Genomic DNA, 16059 nt, shown 5'->3' with positions numbered 1-16059 from the left:
CGTTTTACTCGCTGGCTTCAAATTTTATTGTAAATATGTTTTATGTCCTATTTCGATATTGAAAAACGTCGGCGTCTTTGAGTACGTGTACAATGTGCATTACGTAACCCTATCACACCATGTTTTATAACGCAGACCATACATGAGTATTTAGTCAGCGTTATAAAAAGGTAAAAAAAAAAACCCAAAAAACAAAACCATTTTATTCATTAAAAATCTCTGCATAATTATCTTTGCCGGTTTCTTACAGAACTAGATCTAAGAGTGTTCCAAGGAACGCATGTGTCGCCTGCTTTCAGCTTCATTAAAGATGTAACTAAGTCTAAAAGTGATCAGCTATTTATTTGCTACGGCATGGCATATAGTTCATGCAAAAAAAATCCAGGGGTAGTAAGACTGCGATAGAATCTAACAATCAAATAAAAATACAAATCCTTAATCCCTCAAAGCTAAAATGGATATTAATGAAATTTGAATAAATTTATTGTAAATGATTATTTATAAATTAATTAAGTACGTGATTTCAACAATCCTTCAAAAGAGACTTCAGTCTATCATATCCGTAATTGTCAGTCTACAACATCCATTTTGGAATACCAATCCCGTTGTATTTTCATAGTACTTAAATTTCAGTTTTTGTGGTTTCTTTATTTCATACAGTGTCAAAATGCATTGTCATGAGCTCATAAACATGTATAAATATTAATTATCAAACCCCTGCCTCTCTAATTTCAAAAGACTTAGATTAAATTTAAACCTCCGCAGTATATTTTGCAAAATAGGTCCAAGGTCAAGTGGACTGTAACGCTGGTATTTTTCAAAATGTTTTATGACAAACAGTACACATTCTAAATAGCATAGACTTACCTCTTTTAAAAATATCAAAAAGAAGTTGTATATCGGCATTATTGGTTATTTTGAAAGTAGGTCAAAGGTCAAGTTCACGGATATATAGGTCGGAAGCCATGGTAAAATACAAAAGCCATAGTGTCAAGCTATATGTGCAAATTATCAAATCCATACCTCTTACAGTTCTCGAGATATAAGGTGTGACAGACGGACAGACGGACGGACAGCAAGACAGACAGACAGACGCCAGGCAAATTGATCGCTTAGTGCTGCTCTGCTCTGCAGGCGACACAAAAATGTTTGTTTGATTGTCTGTTTGTTGTTTAACGTCCATTGAGCTGCCAGCACTTGCCAGTGGAGGGCTGCAAATTTAGGCCTGTACTCGGCACTTAAGGCCTTTAAGCAGTGAGGGATCTTTTTTCATGCCAGAACCTACTGCTACACAGGACCTCGTTTATACGGTCTAATCCGAAGGACCATACTCCACGTTATGTAGTGGAATTGTTTGTTTGTGTGTTGTTTAACGTCCTTCTCGAGATTTTTCACTCATATGGAAACGCCACCACTTGCCGGTGGAGGGCTGCAAATTCAGACCTATACTCGACACTCAAGGCCAATGAGCAGTGAGGGATCTTTTTCGTGCCAGCATCTACTGCTACAGGGGATCTCGGTTTATACGGTCTCATGCAAAGGACCGGTCTCCGCGTCCCGCAGAGGGAGTCGATTCCGCGACGTAAAGATTAACTCCCTACTCCGCGACTCTAGAGCAAACGCTCAAACCACTGCGCCACGCGGGCGACGTGGTGGTTTTCGAAACTGCGACTCCAAATCGTAGGGGTAGAAACATTGTTATAAAGGTACTATCATTATAAAAATCTTGTACTGACTCAAGCCTGTAGAAAGCAATTTCATTTTTTTCTGGGATGGGGCAGGAACAATCAAAATTTTTTGATATATAAGAAAAAAATGAATAAAAAATTAAAACATAATTGCGGGGGGGGGGGGGGGGGCACGACCGTATAGCTTTAAGCTATATAGTGACTAAGAAGGAATAACTTGTCATTTGTCAAAGTCTTTTACCTAAACTCTTCACTTTCAACTGTCAATAACAGATTCTTGTACAAAGTGAAAAGTATGCATTTATATGTAGTACAGGGTATCCATCTCATGTGCATAATCTATTTAATCAATCATTTTATTCTAAAGGGAGAGTGAAACCTCAATCAAAACTTGTCATAAATACTGGACTTTCTGATTAATTATAATATACATGTAAGAACGGATCGTAAATTAGGACTGCAGGTTTCATAAATTCACAGCATGCATCTTCAGCCTTAATTAAAACGTTTTTTCGAAATATTACACTATCTATAAAGCACTGTGTCTATAAAGCAGTGGCACCAGAAGTTTACAATTTTGATTGACAGGTGAAGCGCCGTGCACGAATTTCATGTAACTATGTACCAATAAGAAATGAAGGGATCTAAAGAAAAGAATTATTGTGATTGACATTGTAATTAAAACAGAGACAGTTAAGAGTAGTTTGGCTGTACTGGCCTTTCTGACATTTGAAGTAAAGTTTTAGAGTAACTCATCATTGAAATGAAGTTGTAAAAGTGTATTATTAATTATTTTCATTTTCATCATTACATGTGTGCTAATATGTTTGTTATATTCAAGTCCATGTATATGTACTAATTGTACATTTTTTTTCTTTTGAACCGCGCGTGCAGGTGGAATTAAATTATAAAAAGTTAACATAGTTCTTAAATGCATGACATTTACGTTACACAGTTCTGGACATTAGAAATAAATAAGCTTATAGTGTTGCCGATATTTTATCGCATGCTAAAAAATATGTATAACATAAAACATGTATTTTAAAAAAAAAAATCAGCACAATATAGCCTTTCAGATACTCATATATACAAATCAAATTACATATAATATGAAATATTTTATTGAAAAATTACGACCTCTTCTCTGTAAACAGGTAGACATTGAAGGCGAAAAGGGGCTCGAATAGCCGCCAGTTTTTTTTTTCTTCTTCGGAGAGCTGTACAATTATCTTGGACGACATATCGCGTACTAGTACAGTGTACAAAACAGCAGTGAAAATAAAAATAATGAACTCAAAGTTTAATTCTCTTCTCTCAATTATTTTTTGAAATATAATTACCAACCAATATACATGTATAAGTTTTTTTTTTACCAGATTGTATAAAAACTACACGTACTTGCCATATGCTGGAGTTACAAAACTTTAGTCGACAGAGTTTTTCACATAGCATGTTCAGAGCTGGTGTAATCATAAAGATAGCCATTTTAAAATGAAAATATATGTCAGAGTTTTAAGCAATGCGTCTTATTGTTTTCAAAATATATCTCTTTTGAATTCTTTGTCTACAAACCTTGTGTGTCAAGTTAGAATTATCTGCAGAATTAACCACACGCAATAAATCTCTGAAATTAAACACAATAACACATAACTGAGAAATAAATCGTTTATTAAATACATGTACATGTATGCAGTTTTAAGATTAGAATTCATGAAATCGGGGACCTTTATACGCCCTTAATAAAATGTTTTGGATTTAAATTAAATCAAATTAAGATAAGATTAAATGATTTAATTGAATGATCCGATATGATTTAAAAAAATAATTTTCCGTAAATCATTGTGTTAGCAAAATGAATATAGAACGACAATGTTTTGTGTTTGAGCAATAATAGCTGCTTCCTCGGCCATCTGCTATCGAGGGAAAGGTTACGTAATTGTAAACAAACACAAAACCCGGGATGTTTGTGAAATGCGGTTAAATGCAGTTAAAAATTGATTTATTTTTTGCTAACTTTTTTTAAAATTTAATATAGTGTATGTTTCAACATTAAACGACTAAAAGATGTTTTGTTTACGAACGCAGGTCTGGATCTCTTGTGATTTCCGCCACAATAATTTAATAAGTATATCACCAACTTGACCAACATAGATAAGATGAGATAATTTGAAGATCCGATATGATTAAAAAACACAATTATCCGTGCATCGTTGAGTTTGCAAAATAGATTTAGAAAGGCATTGCCTGTTTAGTGTACGGCCACTGATCACTGGATCTAGGTCACGCGTGATCGGTTACGTAATTATAAACAAAAACAAATCCCGAGACGTATTGAAAATGTGTGACTCAATAATTTGGAATGAAGCCACAGAACACGTAAAAACTCATTACAAAGTAATATTAGTATCTATTTTGGATAGGTTTATCATTTATAGCAAGTTTATTTCAGTTATGCGCATAAAGATTTCACCTTCACTTGTCTAATGAAACTAGTTACCTGTAAATGGGTCAAGCTTCTAGCTCATTTATTAAACAAGACTCGAGCAAAATAACAAGTTCATGAGATCAATAATATGTTAAAGAACAACTTTTAAGCGACAGTTATCTCGAAATATTTACTGTTTTTGAGTTATAAAACGAAAACTTTCAAGGACCCTAGATCCCTAATTTTAGGGACCAGCTCCTTTTTGGTAGTGCCAAATGAAAGACCTTAAAATTGTGCACAACTTTTATTCAACATGTCTTTACAAAATATTTTTAGTTTAAAAGATACATAGGAAAATATGTGTAAATTTTCGCGCTTTTAGGCGTTCTAATTTTTTACCCCTATCTAGCGCCATTTTGAACGCAGAAATAAAAAACAAAAATAGATGTGCACAACTTCAATGCTTCTATTATTCAAATTCAGTAGTATTTCTGCTCCAGCTTTTTTAGTCTCTGAGTCTTTTTTCTGGAAACGAAACCCCGAAATTTTCATTGAAAGGGAGATAACCCAAAAGCGGAAGTGGACTTTTGACGTTTGACAGCATTTTGATAGAGTTTTGTAACGTCTATAAACCCTGCAAATTTGAGCAAAATCCGTTGAGAAATGAGCGAGATATGAGGCCTCAAAGTTGGCGTCTAGAAAGGAGAAGAAAAAAAAAAGAATAATAATCTTAACCATCAGAATCAGTAGAAGGTCTTCCGTTGTGACGAAAGACCTTAAATATATTCAAAGTATCGACTGCAAAAAGTACAAATATCAAATGACTTTAAAGTTAAAGTATTTTTATTAACAAATGTCTGTAATTTGACCATGAGGTAAGCATCCATGTAAAATTTAACAAATCATATTCCATATTCTTTTTTCAAGCTTTCATCATTTTGTTTATTTTTGTCTATGAATGAAATATGAAGATAACGAACAGTATTCAATCTCGAAAGTCCAATAAAACGATACAAATTTGGAGCAGAGCAAACACGGACCTCAAAATTTAGAGGTGGGATCAGGTGTCATGGAGGAGTGAGCATCCCCTGCCGACCGGTCACACCCGCCGTGTGCTCCTTGTCATCATCGAAAAAAACGGAAAAATCCATAGACAGTTCAGTGTATAAATAATGGCCTAACAATTAGAATGAAAATCGCCAGTCAGCATTTGAATCAATGATAGATTGTGTGTGATGACAAGGTCATTGAATCGACATAAAAACTTGCAAAATGATGACTTCAAACTGGCCTGTTGATATCCTTGTTTCATCAACTTGTTTCAATAGCTTGCCTCATTTTAGAAATTGTTCATACGTAGAGCATGCTCTTGCCTATCGAATCAACTGAGAGACATAAATCCCGTATCCAGGTGATAAGGGTATATTGCTACATAAGTAAGGGAAGTTGACGATTGAAAAGTTGAAGTCATCATGTTTATCATAAAGCTTTGTTTTTAGGTTATCATTAATGTCTTTTTCAAGTAAAATATCCAAATACGAAACAGATGTGTCAGAATCTGTGGTATCTTTTTTTTTCAAGCTCACTAGTACTGGGATATATATCGAGTCGACATATGAATGAAAGTAACAATTGTTAATTGATAATACGTCGTCGATATATCAAAACGTCGGTTGAAGGCCACAGCAAGTATTTTCTCATGTTTAAGTTTTTTAAAATATTCTGCTTCATATGAACACATAAATAGGTCAACTGATAGGGGGTTGCATTTGGTACCCATGGGAATTCCAACAGATTGTTGAAAGACCTGATCTCCAAAATCCACATAGATATTGTCAATCAGAAACTCAAACATCTTTTAAATACCAACTTCAGAGTACCTGTGTGTACAATCAGAGTGCTTTTTAACCAAATAATATTGTAAATGACCACTAACAAGGTAAGTATATTCACGAGTTCCATTTTTATTGAAAAAGCAGCTGTCTTTGATGTCAAAAAGCCTGGACTTCAATTTATCGTGGGGAATGGTTGTATAAAGTGTTACAAATTCGTTTTGATGCTATTGATTTTAGTTCAATTTTGTGATTTTAAAATTTCCAAGTTCTTTGGATAAATAGTTTTCACACAGCCCCTCAATCGCTTAATGTGAGATTTCAACATCCATCTGATGCTCTTAATACATTCTGACAAAGTGTCAATGTCTTCTTTTTCGTGTTTGGCCTATCGCTTGGCGTAATCTTCCAGAAAATTCATAATATTTATAAAATTATGATGCCAGTTAAAAGAACAGGGTTCCCTAAATTTTGGCCCTTTTAAAATAAGGGATTTAAGGTCTTCATTATTAACTATGTTTACATCACCAGTAATGACGTGTCCAGCAGGACTATAGTTGTAGGGCGAAGAAGAACATGAACACATAGGAGGATTATGTATCAGACATGCGATATCTAGGCATTGTAGAGTTTTTCGTAATTAAAAAGTTTGGAAGCAATAGTCGATGTTTAATGTTAAGAAATACAAGCTGTGGACTTCAGCTTGAAATATGGTAGAATACGAAACTGGACCTTTTTGTGATTATGCATTTCTCTTGAATCAGAGGAGATTGTTATGTAGTAAAAACTTACTATTTAGTTGACGTTCGTGTAAATGGCAAAATGACTTTATCCATGGCTGTTCCTAGCCCAAACTGAAAATTTGTTGTTAGATTTTTTATATCTTGGGCTACAAAACATAGAATAATTCTTTAAGCATCTTATAAGCAAGGAATTCTCTCTCTCTCTCTCTCTCTCTCTCTCTCTCTCTCTCTCTCTCTGATTTTATTACCGGTAAGTCCAATAAGTTTGAATATAGAAATTCATTTTGATTAAAATTTAAAATAGATAAATTGCAAGACATACCAATTTCCCTGGCGAGTGTTGATAATTTTTCCTTTAGTTCGATCATGGTATATGAGGGATCATTCAAAAAGTATAAGTCCAAAGGAAAATTCTTTGCAATTTTGTATTGTATTTTGAGTCCTGTAAATTCCTTGTCTGAAAGATACCATTTTAAATATTTTATTTCAATATTCAATAGAAATAAAATTAGGCACTTCTACTTAAAATAATTTTTGGAGATTTTTTGCAAGAATTATTCCTTCTAATGACTTATGATATGAAAAACTTAAAATTAGATATATAGGTGGCAATTTAAATTTGTAAAAGTCAAGAGAAATGTTGGGTTTTTTTTTTTTACTTTTTACTGAATTAAACCTACAAGTTTTCACAAGGCTTTATTTGAGGATTGGTTCTTTTCATATCATTTATATTTAAAAATGATACAATTTTCACCTAATGAAGAAGACATATCACTTACTGATGGTATCTAATGAATTAAATTAATGTTGACCATTTTTCTTTGTAGAAGATCGATTTAAGGTCAATATATCTTTCCTTGCCTTTAGGATAAAAAAATATTAAGAAGAATCCCCTATCCCCAGACCCAGCAAAAACTGACCCAAGCTCTACATTTAAAGTGGGGTCTAGCATTCTTGTGCATTAAATATACTCATCTGTGTCCATTGGGAATTACGTTTTAGGCTAAATATGTATCTTTAATGACCTTGAAATTTCCATGATTGTAAAATCCTTCAGTACTTATGACAGATTTAGATCTTAATTAAGATTGTAGACATATCGTTCACTTTATCTCATTTCTTTATTATCAATACATCATTCCACTAAGTAGCCTTTATGTCTTAATGTGTTACTAAAATTTTACTATGCGTTGTTCTTTTTTTTTTCTTTTTTTTCTTTTTTTTTTGAGCAGTATAAATATCAGATAACCCAAATTTCTCCATATTCTCTGAATTATTTTTAGGAATAATTACTTTTTAAAAGCTTAATTCAATTAATTTTGTCTTATTTTCACTTACGATGGAAAAAAGACATGTAGAGATCCAATATGTACAAGACTGTAATTTGTTTGGAAAACCATAACTATTTCTAATATTAAAAAATTTAAATACCTAATTATGGATCTGAGATAGTACACAACAGATAGGCCACATTTTTCCTCAAATTCAATTTCTTTGAAACTCTGAAATTTTGTTCTAGGATACAAAATCTCTCTTTGCATGTAATTTGAAAACAATCAACCGCACATATTTTGCCCACATAGTTTGAAATATGCCCTATCAGACCCCTGTAAGAAGTGAAATCAGATATTGCACTTTAGGATATGCATTTTTTAAAAATTACCGATCAATCTATTGCAAATTTGTGTAATTCTTTTCTTATATTTAAGAAAAATGTTATGAAAAAATAGAACATACATAGCCCAAGAATTGAAAATTTACACGTAAATATGCTACACTTTGTTTTCTTAAGAGAAAATGTATGATTCAATTTTTACAAAAAATCAACAAAATGATTGAAATGGAACCCAGATTAAAATGTGTTAAAATGAGGAACATTGAACCGACAGTCTCAGATATTTTGGCCATTTAAAATTATATTCAATGCAAAAAATTAAAAGAATCAGTAGAAAAGTAGAAAACATCACAATATTTGAACTTTGGCCTCTAAATACCGGTATGACTTTGACCTTTTTTGTGCATAGAAAATGGATACTCTTTAAAAATATGTTCAAATATCAGCTCTCAGCTATAAACGGATTAAAAGTTACTTTACATTTAACAACAGTCTGCCATATTGCATGTAGATGACATAAACACATTCTAAAATTTAGGCTCTCAAATAACCAATATATAGGATTCTCTAAATTTTTGTAAAATATGGCAAAAAACGTGATACAGGTTATTAATTTCCTGACAAAGATCATTATATTGACATTATAGTGATATTATTCTTTTTTTAGTGTACTTGTAGGAAATTAGTTAAAATAGATTTCATGGGTGTTTTGTATTACCTTAATATTTACTCAGAAAACAATTATAATGCTTTGATTGTTCCAAACTGTTAACTAAATTATTGATCTGCAGTTCATTCAAAAATCAATTTATGTGATATTTTCCTACGCTGATTCTCCACTAAAATGTAGTTTCCTCTAGATTTTTATGCTCTGTTTACCATTTATGCGTCATGTTGTACAATGGTATGGTAAACAAAAAGGAAAAATATGATCTTTTAAATTCCTAACATCACAATTCGAAGAAAGAACATTTTTGCATATATACTTTGATTATTATGATGAATAAAAAATCCCTCCTAAATCATAACACTTATTTTTAGAGATCTGTTTTAAGATCACAAATAGAAGGAACCAATTCCAGGTTTACACCTACAAGTAAAAAGTTTAAGAAATGAAATATATGGAGATGACGAACAATATTCAAGCTCAAAAGTCCATATAACAATACAAAATAGGACCAGAGCAAACACGGACCTCCAAAACATCAGAGGTGGGATCAGGTGCCATGGAGGAGTGAGCATCCCCTGCCGACCGGTCACACCCGCCGTGTGCTCCTTGTCATCATCGGGAAATAACGGAAAAATCCGTCGGCAATTCAGTGTGTAGAAAATGGCCTAACAAATAGTATGAAAAACGTCAGTCAGCATTTGACTCAATGATAAATTGTATCTGCTAACAAGGTCATTATATCGACCATAGAACTTACGAAATGATGACTTTAAACGAGACAGCTGATATTCTTGGTTCATCAACTTGTTTGTCAATAATTTACCTCGTTTTAGAAATTGTTCATACGTAGAGCATGCTCTTGCCTATCGAATCAACTGAGAGATATATATCCCGTATGCAGGCGATGAAGGTATATTGCTGCATAAGTAAGGGAAGTTGACGATTGAAAAGTTAAAGTCATCACGTTTATCATAAAGCTTGGTTGATAGATTACCATCAACGTCTTTTTCAAGTAAAATATCCAAATATGAAACAGATGTGTCAGAAACTAAGACTACATGGAACTAGATTAGAAAGAGAACCTACTGGGAACTAGTCTAATTTTTACGTGTTGTGGCTTTATCTGAACAGAATCTTGCCGTGTCCCTCCATCAGAAAAGTCGTTGTTCTGAAAAGAAATAACATACCTATTGGAACTTTCAGTATGTTTAGAAATTTAGTATTAAGCAAAATCTTACAAAGATATTTACATTGCAGTGCTACAATAATATTTGCAAATTGTAATATTGTCCTTAAAGTTTTTGAAGTGGTCTTCCTCTGAAAGATTTTTTTACCGTAAATAAATTCAACTTTGAGACACACGTGTGCATGTTGTATATTTCTGATCATCTGATGAGTAGGTTTACGAGATTTATTCTTCGTTTTAATTAGTTTTAAAATTGCAAGGGCATAAATTTAAAGTTAATATCTTTGAAATTTTAGAATTCCATGGTTTACATTTAGCTAGAGCGTTTGAGACCGATATATTATTAAAACGTGTTTAGAAATTTCTTTTTGTGAAAAGCATCAAAACTAAAAACTTTAAGTAGGAATTCTGCGGTGAATTAATAAAAGTTATTAAAGCCATAATCAAGAAATTTTCATGATAGATCAAATCATTAAACTGAAGATAGTTTTAAAATAAAAACAGAAATTCAAAGTTTAAAACAAAATAACATGCAACGCAAGTGTGTCCATACCCCTTTTAAAGTACACACACATATATATATATATATATATATATATATATATATATATATATATATATATATATATATATATATATATATATATATATATATATATATATATATATATATATTAAAGAGTACCTCCACCAGCTTCATTTTATGGGCTTTTCTGGTAACTATGTTTGTGCAGTTCCCTGTCTTCAACTGAGATTCATTTGCACATCGCATTGATGTAAAATTCTGTGTATAAAAAAAGGCTAACATGTACATGTATTCAGTGACAATGTTATGCCTATCAACAAGAAATGAAACAAACGCTCAACATTAAGCCAGCTAAGCCTATACTTTCTTTTGCTTCTTGCTTTTATGAAAATTTGATGGCATTATTTAAAATCTATTTCAGCAAAACCATTGTCATGCAAGGGTTTTGACTCGCATAATAAATTTGGTAATTTCTCATTTAGACTCTCTCTCTCTCTCTCTCTCTCTCTCTCTCTCTTTCTCTCTCTCTCTCTCTCTCTCTCTCTCTCTCTCTCTCTCTCTCTCTCTCTCATATTACCGTGTCTTTACACCAGGAGCATCCGTCTTTAATGAGGCATTCTCCGCATCGGGATCCAGTGCACTTGCCATGGGTGATGTTGACTGTTAAAGAGTGTCGTAATAAGAAGTCATTGAATTACCTTAGTTTTCTCCAATTTTTTTATTGGTAATGTTTATCAAAAAAAATCATACGAGTTACATACGTTATTAATAACCTTCCTGATTACATCACATTTTATACTGCCAGTGATATATTCCTTTAGGGTCCTTATGTAGTTCTCCGAATGCACAGGGAGGGAGTAAAACGATGCTTTTTTGGTGAAGCATGCAGAATGATATGATGTATCAAGTTTGATCCAGAACTTATTCCCTATTCACACGGAGATTTTAATTTGTAAGTATACTTTTAAAATTTGAACCGCTTTCACATGGAGAATTTAATGCAATTAGTTTAATTTGAATATAATTTACTGCGCATCAAATTACTTGCATTAACTCCGTGCTAACGCTGAGCGAAGCTAATTCGAATGAAATTTTGACGCATGTATAATGGCAAAATAAATTTACATATATTACATATAATGGCACATTTTCATTTATGTTTAATTTTTGTTGTTTTCGAGGTATTAAGAGAGCCACGAATTCATGTCCACCACGAAATGTAAAATGTCATAAACATGACTATTCAACATTTCTTCAACAACATAAAATCCCCACGAACCCTTATAGTTTTCTTCAAAATACTAAAATTTGTCCCGACGAAAATATGTGAAGAACTACGCACGCTAACTCTCGATTCCCGCCTACATTTTACACCTACGGTATTTAATTCAATACTAATGGCAATTTGGCCGTAAAATCTTTGTTGAATGCAAATAGTTCAATGGTAATTGACTGATAATTTTAATGCAAGTGTTAAATAGTTAATTACCCCTAATTCCAGCTCTTTAAAAAAGGGAGGTAGACGATATTTTTCATTGAAATCGGGCTCTAAAGCATCACCACATTTTAAGATATTCTTGGATATGAATAAATGTTCCTTAAACCTTTTCTTATGTTTTACCCTTATAAAATTAAACATATATTATTATCTAAATACAATATTTCAGGTGTAAACCCCTTTGAAATTGGTGAAAAAATAAGCATTTTTGTAGTCTTTGTCTGTAGACTTATGCCCCCCCCCCCCCTTGAAACACAAAAAGCTTTGGTATTTTGTGAAATGACAACCCATATTACCGGTTAAAAGGAATTTTTGTTTCAAGGGGGGGAGGGAAGATGTTTTAAAAATATTTTCCGTTTTCCGTTGATTTCTATAGTGAAAAACACAAGTATCACCAAAATTATAGAGTTATCTCTCTTTGTTTTTCCAAAGAAGTAATGTTTTATGAAAATTCATATAAATATCTATATAGACCTGAAAATCATTCAAGTGTTAAATTTTGAAAATTGACTTGGAGATAGGCGGGAGAACAATACTTTCGTTTGCAGTTCTTTACAGTATCATATGTTCTTTGTGGTGAAAATGATTCTGTAAATGTCTAGAAATTTTCAGGACCTTCCTTATCTCCACTCTTCCTCTCTAGCTGTGCCTTTACTCATAATATAAGGATCGAGGAGCTGAAAGCGTTTCAATAACACATACAGGAACCTTTTCATAAGTGATACAATCGGTTTTTTCTCTGAATTGTTTGCTAAAGAAACAGAATTTACAAAACTTGAAATTTATGCTATAATGTTTACATTTTCTAATGTCTTTGTCTGAGATAAAACTCCAAATAAGGTAATAGCTTCATATCCTCATTAAGCGATTTGCTCACTACGTCACAGAACTGCATGCTTTCTCGCTGTGTGTTGCTTATAGTAATACAACTGGCAGGGATGCTGAAATTTCCTATTATTAAATATTTTTTATGGAATCAGGGTCAGGTAAAAATGTAAATGTAAGGAAAAAATATTTGGCGTTTTGTTTTTATGATTATGATCAACAGTTTGCTTGCGTGATAATTATACGCATAAAATCCTTTGGCGTTTATGCAAATTATCACGCGAGCAAACTTATTGATCACATCATAAAACAAATAAAACTAGACAGTTATTCCTTAATTTGAGTAGGGAATTATTGTTCGGATCAACTAGATGTATTTACTTTCCAGAACATAAAATTAAAACTGAAAAGTGTGTGTTTATAAAAAAAACATCTAGCGAAAAATCGACAGATTACACTTCGTACAGTCAAATATTACATTAATTTTAACATAAAATGTTGAAGTAGTACATGATAGAAAATAAAGTATTATATGCGATTCTGCTTTGGTTTAAAGTTTAACAAAGTGGTCTTCCTTGGCTTAATGTATGTAACGTTTAACCTTATAGTTCGTTTTCAAGGGATAAAGGGTCACAATTCAGACAAATATAATTTTCCTGTTGCTCTTCTTTAGCTTATAATTAATTACTGAGAAACAAATAGCGAATATATCTCAATGGAGATAGCGAACAGTAATCAAGCTCAAAATTTCATTGACACAATACAAATCGGGAGCAGAGCAAGTTGGGCAAACACGGACCTCCAAAATACATCAGAGGTTGGATTTGGTGCCATGGAAGAGTAATCATCCCCTGTGGACTGATCACACCCGCCCTGTTTAGAATCTATATTATTTACAACGATGATTATTGATTATTATTTACGGGGATACTTGTCCTGAGTTCTTTTTCATTATAAGGTGGAGATACAAGCAGGAGTGTTTTGTTACAGGGTTTTATATGACTGGGCCTCATGCACCTGGGGCCCGTTTCATCAAAGGTCGTACACCTAGTCGTAGCGCTACGCCGGCGTGAAGTCGGGACTAGCACCAAGATTTGCGTTTCATGAAATAGCGTATCTTTACACCGGACTAAAGTTAGGCCAAAATGTTACGTCTACTTGTGGGAAGGCGTAAGTTCGGGTGTTAACATAAAATAAAGCGAGTTTACTAAAGCCATTCCTTAAGAAGAATTACGGCTCTAAGAAGTCTTTTTAATACAAACGATGCATTATTTAATTTCAAAAACTATGAAGATTTGGGGGAGCGGAAACTGGGGAGGGGGGGGGGGGTTACACTCACTCGGGGAGGTAGTTGATATATACATGCAGTATTAACATAACTTTAATAAATTTCTTCATAAAAGATTGCTTTATTAGGGGTTCATTTTAACACAATCTCTTAAGTTTTGACAATCCCGAATTTATACACATTTGATTGTTGTATTTTGAGTATGAGGTATACGATATACATTTTGTGTCATTCACTGAAAAGGAACCTATTAAAAATGTCTAATTTGAAAAAAAATATTTTTCAAAACACATTTTTATTGAAAAAAGTATTTCTTCCACAAAAGCACAGTTATCTTCTTTAGCTATGGTTAATATCTATATTTAGATAAATTTAAATATAATTTTTTAACTCATCGTAAAACCAAGGAGGCTTTTTTAAAAACAACTTATCGTGCTCGAAAACTCCATTTCTTATTTACTCCAAGTCTACATGCGTGGATCTAGAGGGGTCAGGGAGGGGGTCCAGTCCCCTTCGCCGCAATTTGCGGAGTTATTTATGTACAAATCTAGAGTAAAGTAAGTAAAAAATAAAAAATTACCTTGAACTCCTGTTTGTGTTAAGATAGTGGTTGGTATGAAGTTTAAGAATTTAAGGGAAGGACCCCCCTCCCCCGAAATAAGATTATCAGGTTTGGGAAAGAAAATCATGTGTTAACAAGTTTCTCAGATGGAATGTTTTTAAATTGATGACCCCCCTAACCCCTTGAAAAAAATCACAACCCGAGCCTGCGTCCAGAAAAAGTTGTTAACGTTCAAAAGACAAAAAAGATTCCATTTATTTGTGAATATACTGGAAAGTCAATATATCCTTATATTGAATATAAATCAAAGAGGATTTTACCTTAGAGACTAGGGGCAGTAAGTCACTCGAAAGCTTCTGAGAATCATCTGTCCGAGAAACTTGACTCGGAAATGACTGTAATTTTACAATTATTACGCCCATGTATGACAATATATTAATGTTTAAAAAATGAATGATAAATTTCTGCCTTTTTTATCGGGAAAAATAAAAAAGAATCCGCATTTTTAAAAATAAATACTACAATTTTTAGGAACAAACGGAATGGCGTACCAGGTCATGCCATAGATTGATTGATTGATTGTATGTTGTTTAACGTCCCTCTCGAGAATTTTGAAAGCTGCAAATTTTGTCCTATACTCGGCACTTATGGCCATTGAGCAGTGAGGGATCTTTTTCGTGCCAGCACCTACTGCGACACGGGACCTCGGTTTACACGGTCTCTTCCGAAGGACCGGTCTCCACGTCCCACAGGGGGATTCGAACCAGCGACGTAAGGATCAACTCCTTACTTCGCGACTCTAGAGCAGACTCTCTAACCACTGCGCCACGCGGGCGACGGTCATGCCATAGAAGAAATGGGGAAAAAAATCATTTTTGCATGATGATGCATATTTTTTATTATTTTATCGATTCTTAATAATTTAGTAGTCCATCATATGCCCAGTAACATATGTATACAAGTACATAAAATTGAAACGGATTATTCCTCCCCTCTTTCTTTCTCTGTCTCTTTCTCTCTTCCTGAATCAAAATCGAGAAGGGGGTGGAATAATGTAAATATTCCAAAATAAATATTTTCTTTCCATTCATTTACAAGATCATTTATTCCTTTCCCAAGACCTTTAATTTTGGAGTTTAATCAGATGGTATGTTGTAATTAGTTAATATCTTATAATAATTAGATTGAAGATGCATGTTTT

At 33.0% G+C, this 16059-nt stretch overlaps 1 protein-coding gene across 1 annotated transcript in view; it reads right to left on the bottom strand.

The window, feature by feature from the left end:
• The window catches only part of LOC133193930 (integrin beta-3-like), a 67045-nt gene that overhangs the window by 48523 nt on the left and 2463 nt on the right, over positions 1–16059 (bottom strand). The window contains exons 2-6 of the mRNA XM_061329844.1: positions 11263–11345; positions 10845–10943; positions 10060–10141; positions 7011–7145; positions 6738–6834 (exon numbers count right to left, since the gene is read on the bottom strand). Of these exons, the coding sequence (XP_061185828.1) occupies positions 6738–6834; positions 7011–7145; positions 10060–10141; positions 10845–10943; positions 11263–11345 (496 nt within the window). The remainder of the gene's footprint in view (positions 1–6737; positions 6835–7010; positions 7146–10059; positions 10142–10844; positions 10944–11262; positions 11346–16059) is intronic.

The sequence above is a fragment of the Saccostrea echinata genome, unplaced genomic scaffold (genome assembly GCF_033153115.1).
Source record: "Saccostrea echinata isolate AGI-Se365-2 ecotype Australia unplaced genomic scaffold, CSIRO_AGI_Sech_v1 ptg000028l, whole genome shotgun sequence".
NCBI classification, from domain to species: Eukaryota; Metazoa; Mollusca; class Bivalvia; order Ostreida; family Ostreidae; genus Saccostrea; species Saccostrea echinata.
The sequence above is the reverse complement of the archived record's forward strand: the minus strand, read 5'-3'. Positions and strand labels throughout refer to the sequence as shown.